A 14,729-nucleotide genomic window follows, 5' to 3' on the forward strand; every position below is an offset into this window, starting at 1 on the left:
ATCCCAAGTCCTGTTTTGTTACAGGCAAATATTTATGTACAAATCTTATTTAAATCCTCAGTTGAGTACTGTGCAATAATTTGCACATGTCTAATAATTACCCATTGCAGAATCTTGTATCCACAATATGCTAATTAGGCACTCATTATTATAAATTATGCATGTGAGATTTCTCTTCTGGGCATTTTGACTAAGTTGCTCTTTAGCAGAGAAAAAAAAAGTGCTTATTTATTAAGTGGTATGAAACAGGTTCACTGTGCCCACTGCATCTTGGGCTACAGTTTCTACCATTTGCATGTCTGGGGAGACAGAGCAATCACACAAGCTTAGTGAAGCAACTCTTATCACTCACAGACAGCAACAGAAAATGGAAGCCTAGGATTCACGGTGAGGCAGCCCAAGGCTCAGGACAGCTGCCTGGGGTTGATGGAGTCTCGTCTGCTTGCATCCTGCATTGCACCACAGCTGAGGGACCCCAGAAGCACACTCCATCCTGGGTTTTATATTGGAGTGAAACCGGACTCTGGGCTAAAGTACGGCAGTGCACCAGATAGGAACAGGATCTCAGCTGTTCTGAGCAGGTTCCCTTTATCTCAGAATGTTACATTTCCAGTACATTCCACAGTTACTCTGAGAACAAGTGAGGGGTTGGGGACAGGGTGCTGCATCACTAAGGTCATCCAGGACTTATCCTGCAAGTTGCTCAGACAGTGGGTGTGAATCTACAGCCCAAATCTACTACTCTAAATGTTATAAATAACACTAATAAACATGTAGTAAACATCAGATATAGAATGCTTTTATGTGTAGAGAGATCCTTAACATCACTTGATTTAGATCCTTAAAAAAACTGATAAAATATTTTTTTTAAAGATTTTCTTTATTTATTTGAGAAGTAGAGTTACAGACAGTGAGAGAGAGAGAGAGAGAGAGAGAAAGAAAGGTCTTCCTTCCATTGGTTCACTCCCCAGATGGCTGCAACGGCCGGAGCTGTGCTGATCCAAAGCCAGGAGCCAGGTATTTCCTCCCAGTCTCCCATACGGGTGCAGGTGTCCAAGCACTTGGGCCATCTTCAACTGCTTTCCCAGGCTATAGCAGAGAGCTGGATTGGAAGTGGAGCAGCCGGGACTAGAACCGGCGCCCATATGGGATGCCAGTGCTGCAGGCGGAAGATTAACCTACTGCACCATGGCGCTGGCCCCCTGATAAAATATTTTTAACTCACTTTTATTTCTCTTCCCTGCATTCATGTGTTCCAGGTGCTATCTTAAGTGCTGTTTATGTATCATTTTATTTAATCCGAGGATAAGCGTAAGGCAGGCATTCATGTAATCCTATGTCACAAAGGAAAAAAAAGAGACTTAAAGCCACGGAGAGCTAAAGTAATGTGTCCTCCATTCAGCTAGGGAGTGGCTAAGCTTAGACTCCCACCTAACTGAAAGATACTGGAACACTGCTTCTGAACTGCAGGTGCTGATTCACTAGAGGGCAAGGAACCAACGGGAAGAATCAGCAGCAGCACAAAAATGAAATAAAATGCTACTGAAAATAGCTTGGGACAGGTAAAGTATTATTTTGTGGTAAAGTATTATAGCACATTATTTTAAACATACATATATATGTGTGAACTGATTCTTAATGTAAAGTACATTTCTTACTTTGGGTTATGGGTTTAAAAATATTAACTAGGCTGAAATGGAAAGCAAGAGCAAACTGATCCTTATTTTTTTAAAAAAGATTTACTTACTATTTATTTATTTGAAAGGCAGAGTTACAGAGAGAGGAAGAGAGAGAGAGAGAGAAAGTGAGAGAGAAAGAGATCTTCCATCTACTGATTCACTACCCAAATGGTTGCAATGGCTGGGGCTAGGCCAAACCAGAGCCAGGAGCCTAGAATTCCATCCAGTCTCCCATATGGTACAGGGCCCAAAGATTTGGGTCATCTTTCATTGCTTTCCCAGCCACATTATTAGGAAGCTTGGTTGGAAGTAGAGTAGCTGGGACTAGAACCAGCATTTATATGAGATGCCAGTGGCGGAGGTGGCAGCTTAACTCATTATGCCACAACACCAGGCCCAGCAAACTGATTCTAAAGCTATGAACATTATACCTTAGTTTTTTTTTTTTTTAAAAAACTACATATACCATAGTGACTATCATAGTCACTATATATGTTGTTACATGTTGACCCACAGATAAATATTCTTTTCTGTTTTTCAAAAATTCATGCCAAAAGAAGAAAAGTGTTGTAATTCCTTTCTATCAGACTGATAGAACTCACAACAAAACTGAACAGAGAGCTCACACAGAAAAATAACATAAACACAAAATCTCATTTATTTTTGTCTGAAGCACAAAGAAGCTCACTCAACACAATAACAATAAGCAAATCAGATCAATATTGGAAAAAACGTCCCCATGAACACAACATATATATTCTTAGGAGCAGCAATCAGGAGTTTAACAATAATGCAAGGCAGTTTTCTCTAAAGAATGCTTTCTGACAGGCTTTGGGGTAGGAAATGGCAAATAAATTAGAGGCACATAACAGATGAGCTAAGAATAACATTTGATACTCAAGCCATGCAAATCTCTTGGGCTATGAAAGTCCTCTCGAATTTATACTGAATTTCATCATTGGCCTGTTTGAGTTTAGCATTTCACTAGAAACCATCCCTTCAACTCCCCACCTTGCACGCTAAGGGCTATGGGAGGGAAAGGGACCCTGCATGGAGAACAATGCTAGGCTTTCTAATAGTGGCCTTTCACAAGTGCTGCCTCTCATGCCATTCAACATTTTTTAATGTCATTTATTTGCATACTTCTTTAATGTACTTAGAGACATTTTAAGATGTGATGGTCCAAAGTCATACCTAAGAGATCTAAAATAGCAAAAGTGTCCTTTATGCCTTCTGAAAAACAAAAACCTTAAAAACTCTTACCAATGCACAGAACTAAAAAGTAATGTCAAGGCATTGCCCATGACGCACTCTCAGCCCACCCTATAATAACTCAGAATAATACTTTTTAAATGTGTGAAGGTCCAGAAGCATTATCAACTAAAAAAAAAAAAAAAAAAGGACAACAATGGAAAGATATCCAGTAGGTTCCAGAAGCATTCAATTCTGGACACCTTCCACACATAGCACAGGGCAGAATTTATACACTGTGCCTTCTAGCTTGTCTTTAAATCTTCCCATATGCCTAGTTTTGAGGTGAAAAGATTAAAAATAGGAAGAGTCTGGTAGGGAGTGAAGATTCAAAATACACTGCTACATCTCACACCAATTGTGTTTCCTCTCTATGATGTCAAGTGCAGTTGCCAAGTAGGGTATTCAAGAGCACCCTCAAAATCAGCTAAGCATGAAGAGGCATATTTCCTACCCTTCTTCTTTAAACTTCAGAATTCTCCCTGAAGTAAAAGAGAGATTCCAGGTGATTCAAAGCTCAGGGCACTGACTTACAAGGACTTCCTCCTGGTGAGAAGGGGGCTTCTTCCAAGACAATCTCTTGGAATCTAAAACTTTTGGCAATTCAATTAGGGAAGCTGGGAGGATAAACAAAGGAGCAGAGACTCCTTGGCCTCAGTTCATGAGGGTCACAACAGCCTTGTCCATCCTAATCTTTCATTTCTCATGTGTCCCTCTCTTACAGAAAAGAAATTCACCTTAGATAATCAGTCTGCATATTTATATTATTTGATTCTTGAGACTACATTTTTTACATTTTAAAGTGTTTTCTGGTGAAAATATTATGGAACATGAGGCAACTGGTGCAGGGTTTGGAGCGGAATCTGATGGGAAGTTTTAATCTCCTTGTTCCTGTCAGAGAGCAAAGTGTTCAGACACACAGCGACAGATAGGATTGGCTTGGCATGGTGCCTCTCCACAAGTTAGAACGTCAACCTACATTAGGCAAAGGCAACATTTCAAAGTGCAGAACATCTGGCCCCATGTGTGACTAATGCCTGTAGCACTGGAAAAAGCATATGTAACATTAGGAACACTGCACTCAAAGAAATAAAACACATAAGTTATAAAGGATGCAGAGAGATCAAGTACACGTAAACATTTCAACACGTTCTATTTTCACTAGAAAACATATTCATGTCTTAACATACTATCAGGGCTAAATTTAATGTATGCCTGAATGGTTATACATGGCCATTCTTCTTGGTTCTGATGGCTACACTTATTTATATTTACTGCATGTAAATCCTAAATCTAAATGAAAATTGATGTTCAACATTAAAATATACATCCTTAAGGAAGGTAAAATTGTGGGATCTTTCAAAGGTTAAAAGCATCTACTGCCTATTAATGGGTCTTACGCATCTCATATAAATTCCAAGCCTACTCATTGGGGTTAGACACCATTTAACTGAATTCCTTTCGCAGGAGCTGAGAGAGAATAGAAGACATTTGCCAGCACTGGAGAGAAATGGGAAAAAATTTGGCAGGTCATCTTTGGCATGGATCACGAAATAGAAACACTGGAAATTCATACCAAGACTGAAAATGGGGCTTACCAAGTTACTCAATATCCCACAAAATAAGCTCTTTTGTTTTGTTAAAAAAAAGACAAAAAATTGTTCCATCTTTAGGTATAGTGTATCTATAATCAAATCTAAAAGTGTTTCTACTTGGTATAAGGGAGAGGTCAAATTACTAATAATTTAGCATGAATACGTGAAAATTTATACTACAGAGATGAATTGTGCACTTAGTTATATAAATATGGAATTAGCTAGATTACATAAAGTTTTTACTATAAGGTAGTATCAAAGACTCATAGCTAAACTCTGGGGACAAATATATATTAAGAAATATATATTAAGTATATATTAAGAAAAATCTGTTCCATTTCCTTGTTCATTATAGTATTTAGAATTTAATAAGAAGAGTAAGATTTAAATCATATTCACATGAATACTTTTTAAGGATTTATAATAAGGTCAAAATTTGGTTTTAATTCAAGATTATGAGAAAGGACACTATATTGGGAAGCACAAAACACTCTGCTTTATTTAGTGTTTCTAGATGGCTAGTACAGATTAAGTCCTATTAATGTAACATTAAGTGGGACATGTATTTTTAATTATATTAAAATTCTAATATCCTAAAAATTACAAAGCATTAAACAGACAGTTGGATAAAATTAGAAAATAGGATGCTTTCAATATACAGTTTAAAGATTTTTAATGATTTTTTTTAAACAAAATTTGTCCCTCATTTAAAATTCTAGCAGACAGATATCTGAGTGTGAAGTTTCCAGCAACTATGGCACAGTGTTTGGTGGAACAAGCCATTGCAGGGGAGGCGTTTCCGATACTATCAGCAGGTCCCAGGTGCCCAGTTGTTGGCCTGGTTTATAAAGACTCCAGTCCACACAACAGTGGAGTACGGAGTTTGTTTCTTTTCTAGTAAAACAGAGCAGTTACAACATCACATAGATACAAGTCAGGGTGATTTCAAAGTACACAAAAATACAACTATTTATGCCATGTGGTTCTACAAATAAAATTCCTAAGAGAATTTAAATCTTTAATACCCAACTTCTGTCAAACACTTTTAAGCACAGAACTATATTAAGAAAGCACAGGCATTCAGTTTCTGACATTCATCCTGAAAGAAGGCAAAACACAACAATAACACGTCTCTGAAATGCAAATTCCATTAAGTGCAAGTTTCCAAAACACAAAGTCAATCTGGAAACACGTTTTAAAATTCAATGAGTGCTCTTCATAAATGGGTATGCTCAGTATATGCTTTTCCAACAAAATCAGGAATGATTTTCCAACATTTGTTCACTATCTCACTTTTGCTCCCTCATAAAAATATACTCAAGGGTTCATTTTTAGTTTCCTAAGTTTTACATTGATTAGCTCAAAATACCTATCCATGGAAATATCTTTTCTCTCCACATTTCCACATATAAAAAACACTTTACTGAAGTCTTATAATAAGAACATCACTAGCAATTGCATTCCCTTCTATTTGAGTTTAAAGTAAATCTGAACAGTTCACCAAATTATGAACATTGCAACCAAGAGCCGGGAATTAATGTAACTTCCTTTGTACAGTTAGTCAGGTGAATACTGTAGCTAAGAGATCGTCATCCCCAAAGCAAGGATTTATTTCTTGACTTTCTACCTCCTCCTGAGCACAAGACAGATATGGAACCAGGTGATCCCAGAAGATCTTCACAGAGCCAGGAGGTCTTACACCGAGCTGGAAAATGGGACCACTTGCTTTCCGCCCACATAAACCTCCTCAATATTTCGATCATCTCCTGAAAGAAAAATCAAGGAATCATTTACAAAGTACTTTTGTGTCATTAACTATTTTAAGTGCCTTCAAGAGAAATTTAACTTTAAAAAATTCACTTCTCAGAGAGGGAACACAAAATGCTGCCTTTTTTTTTTTTCCTCTTGGATTATTTATAATCTAGAAAGGAAGGTGGTATCAACAGAAGGTGCCATGGTGAATTTCGGGATTACAGTCTGAATTCTGAACCTAAGGCAGAAATCATACAAAGTTAAATCGACTCCCTGTCCCTGTCTTTTCAGTTGAATTGTTTTGGTTCTGTTCTCAGCCCCCATTGGAAGTGGAACAGTTATCCTTACTCCAGAATCACATTCAACACAGTGAAATGAATCATCTACAGAACCTGAGCTCTGAAAAAAAAAATAGCATGTGTCCAAACTATATAAGGAACACAACTCAATAGCAAAAAACAATCCAATTTAAAAGATGGCAGTATGTCTAAACAGACATTTCTCAAAGGAAGACATACAAAAATACAACAGGTATGTGAAAAAAAAAAAGTTAAACATCACCAATCATCAAGATTTGCTATTATCGAAAAGACAAAAGATAACAATTATTGGTGAGAATGTGGAGAAAAGGGAACCTTTCCACACTCTCGGAGGGACTGTTAACTAATAGGTCCATTGGGAAAACACTGCAGAGTTTCCTCAAAAAAACCTGAAAACAGAATTACCATAGGATCCAGCAATCTCGGGGAAATGAAATCCATGTTGAAGAGATAAGTACACTCTCATGTTTATTACAGCACTATTCATAGTAGCCAAGAGATGGAAATAAGTAAGTATCCATAAATAAAGAAAATATGGTATACATCCACAATGGACTATTACTCATTCATTTAAAAAGGATGAAATTTTTTCATTTGCAAAAACATGGATGGAACTGGATAGTATTATGTTAAGTGAAATAACCCAAGCATAGAAAGACAAGTATCACATTATCTCATTCATATGTGACGTATAAAAATGGGTGAATTCATAGAAGTTAAGAATATAATGTTGGCTAACAGAAGCTGGGGAGGGAAATGGGCAGGGAGGATTGCGGAAGGTGGATTGATAGGTACTAGGTTATAGCAAAATAGGAGTAAGAAGTCTACGGTTCTATTACACAGTAGGGTGACTATAGATAATGTTAATGTATTATATACCTTGCTATAAAAAGAGAAAAACTACAGGATAGGATTTTGGATATGTTTACTATAAAGAAGTGTTAAATGCTTCAAAGGATACATACATTAACCCTGATTGGATAGTATATGATGTATACAGGTAATGAAATATTACACAGTATCCCATATAAAATTTTTATTTTTAGTGATTTTTTTTTAAAAGTCACTCAGTATTAGGCCGGCGCCGCGGCTCACTAGGCTAATCCTCCACCTAGCGGCACCGGCACACCGGGTTCTAGTCCCGGTTGGGGCGCCGGATTCTGTCCCGGTTGCCCCTCTTCCAGGCCAGCCCTCTGCTGTGGCCAGGGAGTGCAGTGGAGGATGGCCCAGGTGCTTGGGCCCTGCACCCCATGGGAGACCAGGAAAAGCACCTGGTTCCTGGCTCCTGCCATCGGATCAGCGCGGTGCGCTGGCCGCAGCGCGCCGACCGCGGCGGCCATTGGAGGGTGAACCAACGGCAAAGGAAGACCTTTCTCTCTGTCTCTCTCTCACTGTCCACTCTGCCTGTCAAAAAATAAAAAATAAAAATAAAAAAGTCACTCAGTATTGAGCTCACTCAACAGAATGGAAGGCCAAGTAGAATCTTGTGAACTATTTAATAGTTCCCTCTCTCTCCCTCTCTCTCTCTCTCTTCCCTCTCTCTTTTTCTGTGTGCATATACTTGAATCTAAGTACATGAAAAGCGTGTGTAGAAAGACTTCACTAAATACTTATCACATACACAATAAGGTAGGACAGACTGTGGGGATAGAAGGAATGTAAGAAGACTGAACATAAAGATTTCTTCCTATTTGGCTTTCCATTTCTCAACTTAGGATATCCTAGAGGGTCATGTGTTTTTCAGGTAGTACCTTTAAAAAGTGATGCTTGCGAGTGTTAAAAAAAAATCAACCAAAGCAAATTATCACTGTAATGGTAATATATAATACTATTAATACAGAGATAGCCAAGAAAAGGACAAAGATTTTATTTAGTATAGGGATCATACAATTACCTACCTAGATAGAGAAATTTCTGGATAACAGCCTACAATGAAAAATAAAAGTAATAAGAATCATTATTTTGTACACTTCGAAAATGACATTCATAGACAATCCTGATTGTCAAAGCCCAGAAACTGAAATTTATTTCTCAATGGCAAAATCAACTTTTATTAATTAAAATGAAGTGGTCTTTTGCTTAAAAAACAAAAACAAAGAAATAAACTACTGGCTAGTAATGAATGTTTATTTATTATCTAAAACTTTTTGGTATTTAACCTTGAGAGGTAAAGTATTATACAAATCAAATTAATTTAATATAACAATTCAATTATTTCAAGAGGTATATTATGTAAGAAGAATGTCCTAGAATTTACATGAACAAGTCGGAGTCCTATTCCCAGAAATTCACTCTAATAAAAGTAAAAGAATACCATGAAAATAATGATGGAGTCATAACAGGCTGCCCTAAAATCAAGAGCAGGAATTTCACTACGACCTGCCTCTTCCCTCTTCTTCCCTGAAGCAGACACAGACCCTCATGTGAGAGGCTCCCTTCATATACCTGGAGGGAAAGAGCATCCTTATCTCTGAGGACAAAGGGTCACAGAGGAGACTCTGAGCAAACAGGCCTCGCTAGCCTCCCCCTGGCCATGACCACCAGTTAGGCTCTTTGTACTATTCTATTGCTCCATGAGGCTTCACTCTTGATCAAACCTACCATAAAAATACTCAAGTGGGGTAGATTTGGCTAACTAAGCAAGTTAGCTAAAACATCCACATTCTAGATCAGAGTGCTTGGGTTCAATACCCAGCTCTGGTGCAGACCCTGGGAGACAGTGCTGATGGCTCAGGTGCTTGGATTCCTGCCACCCATGGGGACTGAATTTCCAGTTCCTAACTTCATCCGGGGCCACAGGCATTTGGTGAGTGAACCAGAGGAAGGAAACTGAATCTGTCTCTGTCTGCCTCTCAAATAACTTTTTTAATTTTTTAAAATATATATTTTTAATTTATTTGAAAGAGTCGGGGCCGGCGCTGTAGCATAACGGGTAAAGCTGCTGCCTGCAGTGCCGGCATTCCATATGGGTGCCAGTTCAAGTCCCGGCTGCTCCACTTCCAATCAAGCTCTCTGCTATGGCCTGGGAAAGCAGTAGAAGATGGGCCTCTGCACCCATGTGGGAGACCTGGAAGAAGCTCCTGGCTCCTGGCTTCAGATCGGTGCAGCTCTGGCTGTTGCGGCCAATTTTGGGGAGTGAACCAGTGGATGGAAGATCTCTTTCTCTCTCTCTCTGCCTCTCCTCTCTCTGTGTAACTCTTGACTTTCAAATCAATAAATAAATCTTAAAAAAAAAGAAAAAGAAAAATAGTCACAGACAGTGGGAGAGACAAAGACAGAGACAGAACGAACTTCTATCTGCTGGCTCACTCTCCAAATGGCAGCAACACCCAGGGCTGGGCCAGATAGAAGCCAGGAGCCTGGAACTCCAACCAGATTTTCCACATGTGTGGGGGGCCCAAGTACTTAAGACATGTTCTGCTGCTCTTCCAGGTGCATTTGCAGGCATCTGGATGAGAAGGGAGCAGTTAGAACCTAAACAAGTGCTCATATGGGATGCTGGCATTGCAGCGGGTGGCTTAATCCACTGCACCACAATGCTAGCCCTATAAATAAATTTTTAAAAACTATTCAGGTTCGTCCATTTCTTAATATTTTCATTATTGTATGAAGCCCCTGTGTTACATAAAACTTTATTAAATAAACTTGTATGCTTCTCTGTTGTTAATCTCTCTTTTGTTATAGGGACCTCAGCCTTGACCTAAGGATAAATATTATTAAAGTAAGATGAATTAGTTTATTTCATACATAGGAAAACATTTTCTAATAAGAGGAACAAAATTCATTTTCTTATAAAATTAAGAAAATCAACATAGCATAATGGTCAAGAGCCCAGCCTCCAGTAGTCAAAAAGTCCTGCATTTGAATCCAAACTCCATCTGCTAAATACTAGCCATAAGTCCTTAGGCAAAACACTTAACATTCCTTAAGTTTCAATGTCCCTGTAATTATCATGGCAATATTAATAGTAATGGCAATATTAATAGCTCTTTTAAGAGTTGTCCTGAAATTAAATAAAATTATGTATGAAAGTGTTTTAATCCCATGTGTACCTACTATGTAGCAAGTGTTAAATATGTGCTAGTTATATTATGGCTATTTATAGCCAAATACATTCAAATAGACAAATACATTCAAAATATGAGTATTTTTTATTATCATTATTAAAGAGACCTCGCTCCCCTTTAAGATTCTCTTGCATTCCATTAAAATGTTTTAGTTTTGATTTTGTTTTCTATAAAGTGATTATGACTACTTCATAAAACACATACCTTTAGAATAATTCTCTTATTCTTACCTCAGAAATATCACCAACAAAATCCCCATAAAACAAGTCGATGGGAGAGTCAGATGCTTTGGGGTTGATCAAGAGGGCATCAAATTCCTTGCCCACTTCAAAGTTTCCAATCTCATTATCCAGCCCCAGGGCTACAAAGGGGAACAAGTAGATCAACAGTCAGAATTGCAAACAACCAGACCATGCTAAGGTCTCAGTTTGCAAGGACAGAATCTGCCAACATGTATGCCACTAGAAAAAAAAAATTAGTATGTTTATGGTGAGGTAGAAATATGCTCCAATCCCAAGAGATTATGAGACTTCTGCTTATAGAAAGCACAGTAAGCACAGCAAAGCGTAATCTGAGAATAAAAACAGTTCCCTTCATCACCATGATCAGAGTTCTGATGCTGTCTATTTCAGCTCTGTCCTTGTACTGCATAGCCCAGATGGTCTATGCATTTTTTTTCTCACTCTCACAAACACGATGATTGACATAACACCTTTTTTCTTTTTCCCTCCTATTCTGCTCCCAATACTTCAGCTTCTTTCCTTGTCTTTTTTGTTCCATGAGGAGCTTAAATGAATGATATTGAAGTGAATTTCAAATAAATAAGAAAACTACTCTTTTGCATATTCATCAATATCAATTATAAATTATTTAGTTAAAATCTTTCAACAGAAAAAAAAGCTCACTTCTCAGTAACAGGCACTCATAACTCAAGAATCTCAATGTTTTTGAAAGAAGATCAATCTATGCAACCTCAAAGGTGGCTGCAGAATGGTTTTCTAAAATAGGCATAGGTTAATAATGGCTATGGACTTGACTAATCTCATAACTAGAATTCATGTTCCATGATTACTGGAAGTCAAGGAAGAACATGTCTCATTCCTATGATTTAGTTGTGGAAGTTGGGGGCAGTTGGCTTTCCTGGTCAATGAAAATGTTGAGTCTAAAGCTCCTTAAAACCTGTACCCTGAGCAAGGTGTACAATGAGGCTGTAAGCGGCAGCCTACATAAAAGGAAGGCTAACTTGGGTGCAACACTAGGTATTCCAGTTCTTATGTGTGTGTGTTGTATTCTGTCACTGTCAGGGTATAGTCCAATATGGAAATACTGGAACAATTATCCCTGTAGGGCAGTATCTGAAGCATTTTATTCCTATGCATAGGTATCCAGAAGACATGGCTGTTTTCTAATAACTGACTTAGAAACCTTACTTATTCTTAAAAGATGATTTAAGGGGCAACTCTTTTATTCTCAGAAAAGAACAAGGTTTTTTTTTTAGTTAAAGAATTCTCATAGCAAGACAGGGATATGAAAATTATTAGAAATGTTAAAAGCTGTTAGGTGATTTTTACTAATGGGTGAGGATTGAATGTCATAGAAAATGACTGGAAATTCTCTCCTCCTTCACTGATCACACTCTACTTCTTCTTACCCTTGACAAAGAAGCAGGACAAGCATGAGTTTAATGTCTATATTCAGCATAAAATTGGCCAGATCATCAGGTACACTTATTTCCCAGGATCCAGGCAAGTTGGAAGGTCTATAAACTTATTGGGCTATTTGTTAGAGCCTGAAGTGTTCAGGAATAAATGCCCCCCCAAAATACAATTGCTTTCAGTGAATTTGTAAACTGATGTAAATCCAAATGGTTACAAATGGGCCCTCCTGGGGTCAAAGTGACTCAAATGAATTTCACGAAAAGCAGTTTTACTGTTTTCAGAGCAAATGTTGGCTCTGTGTAGCTGATTTCTACATATCTTGATCTTTCTGATGGAAAATGGAAAGGCCACACTTTAAACACAAATCCATTCATCTCATTTCACTTAGACTATAGCAGAAATATAAGTTAAGGAGAAGAAATTCCACAGTGGTAAGCCCAGTGGGCCCAGAAATAGATTTAAGAGCTACACAGCAAGGTAGAAATGACTTGGTAGGCACCCCATGCCGGCTTGATCAGAAACAGCATCCTGATGAAGCAATTCACAGAGAGCCTAGAATACAAAAAGCACTATTTAAATGCCACTTGTTTTCACCATGAAAATTGATGGTAGAACAGCTACTTGAATTTACATTCAGATGTGCAAATACAATGGTGGCTGTGTAGAGGCGAGAGGGGGCGTCACACACAGAACTGTAGAAAATGAAACCCTAAGACTTCAGGGAATGTAAAGAACATAACTGCTACTTGTTCTTCTTGAAATGTCCTTTATGGTGTTCATCAAAGCCCAAAACACTCCAAATTTTTCTTCCCAGGATATTCTTGGCTTCAATCACCCTCTATTTCTAAGACCCAGGACACCTGTAACAAATCTGCACCCATATATGCAGATATATCTGTATCTTACTTTAATTTCCCACCAGTTGCATATGGTCTCATGCTATTTTTTACTATCATCTATTCAGATTGCACTATAATTCTAAAGTGACTTAAAGCCATACAATTACGAATTTCTATTTTTTTCATGAAAATACAGTTATACATGAAAACTAGGAAAAACTGCGAAGCAGTATTTTCAGATCAACCAGCTATATTTTTACATCTTTCTTCTTTTAAGCAGGTTTGAATCACTGGTGTATTTAAACATATAAACCAAACACATGGCCTAGGCAGGGATTTATGTAGAAAGGTAAATGCAGGGCAGAAAGGAAGAACCTCTATTTGTATCATATTTTCTGTATTCAAATCATAATACAATGTAACTTGATAGCTGTGTAACCTTCATTCAGGCTCCTTGTTAGTCAAATGGAATTGAAAACAGTGGCTGTGGGAATCAAATAACATGTAAAGTGTGCTACATAGTGTTTATCACATGGTAAGAACTCAGTAAGAGTCTTGGCTATTAATTTTACTATTACTGTTATCACTCTGTTCAACAGAGAACAAGTTACTTGACTCAATAGAAGAATGCATTATTTTAAAGAATTCATAAGCTTGTGACCAATGTGAACATTTATTGAAGCAATTCACATGATAATTACATATCTGATTTTTTATTCTGCCAAAACAGTGAGTTTGTCAAAAAACAAACAAAAAGTCCTGCACCATGTGCCTGAATATATACTTTCTGAGTATGTATTTCTTAGTTATGTTACATAAGATATGAGTCATGGATACTGGATCTCCCTGGTACCACCCTCACGTGCCTTCACACTGCATCCACGTGTGCTATTTGCGCAATATACTCTGTGCACTGATCCACACAGATTGGCAGGGTTGCACATTGAGAGAGAAAGAAAACAGTCATTACCTTGGCTTCCTCCAAGAGTAGCTAGTCTGAAGACTTCTTTGAGGGTGAGACTTTTCTCATTTACCTTATTAATTAAAAGGATATTAGAAACCATCACTGCTCTTCTGATTGCGTCGAGCATGGAAGATGAATAGCCACCAGCTATATCTATGGTAGGTAAAATAAAGGCAAAACAGGAACTTTATGAGGCTAAATGGAATCATCAATATATGCAATTACCCTTTTTTGTTTTTGGTGACAAATACTTAGTCTTTCATACACTTAAAGAAAAGCTCTTATTTATAAACACAGCATAGCCACAGGATAACATTTAAAATAATTGAAAATCTGTATTTAGTATCAAATGTATAGCTGGACTTGTTTCATAGTGTCACTGCAACAAATCACAAATTTTGTGACTTTTTTATTTTTAAAGATTTATATATGTATTTGAAAGAGAGAGTGACAGAGAAAGAAATAATGGTGGAGAGAGAGAGAGAAAGAGAGAATCTTTCATCTACTGCTTTACTCCCCCAAATGCCAATAACAGCTAGGAGGACTGGGCCAGGTAGAATCCAGTAGCCCAGATGGAACAGGTCTTCCATGTCTTCCCAGGGAC

General features: G+C 37.7%; 1 protein-coding gene across 3 annotated transcripts in view; it reads right to left on the reverse strand.

Moving 5' to 3' along the window:
* Positions 1–4,998: 4,998 nt before the first annotated feature.
* Positions 4,999–14,729, reverse strand: part of GDA (guanine deaminase) — a 107,249-nt gene continuing 97,518 nt past the window's right edge. For 2 of the 3 annotated variants that reach the window (XM_002708206.6, XM_089316296.1), the window contains exons 11-14: positions 14,132–14,278; positions 10,895–11,025; positions 8,496–8,523; positions 4,999–6,291 (exon numbers count right to left, since the gene is read on the reverse strand). In XM_002708206.6, coding sequence (XP_002708252.1) covers positions 6,221–6,291; positions 8,496–8,523; positions 10,895–11,025; positions 14,132–14,278 — 377 coding nt within the window. In that variant the 3' untranslated portion in view covers positions 4,999–6,220. Of the gene's footprint in view, positions 6,292–8,495; positions 8,524–10,893; positions 11,026–12,821; positions 14,279–14,729 lie in introns of those variants that run through there. The other variant, XR_016223272.1, reaches the window with a different exon arrangement.

Source organism: Oryctolagus cuniculus, chromosome 1 (genome assembly GCF_051225735.1).
Source record: "Oryctolagus cuniculus isolate XC-2025 breed Fujian yellow rabbit chromosome 1, ASM5122573v1, whole genome shotgun sequence".
Classification (NCBI taxonomy): domain Eukaryota; kingdom Metazoa; phylum Chordata; class Mammalia; order Lagomorpha; family Leporidae; genus Oryctolagus; species Oryctolagus cuniculus.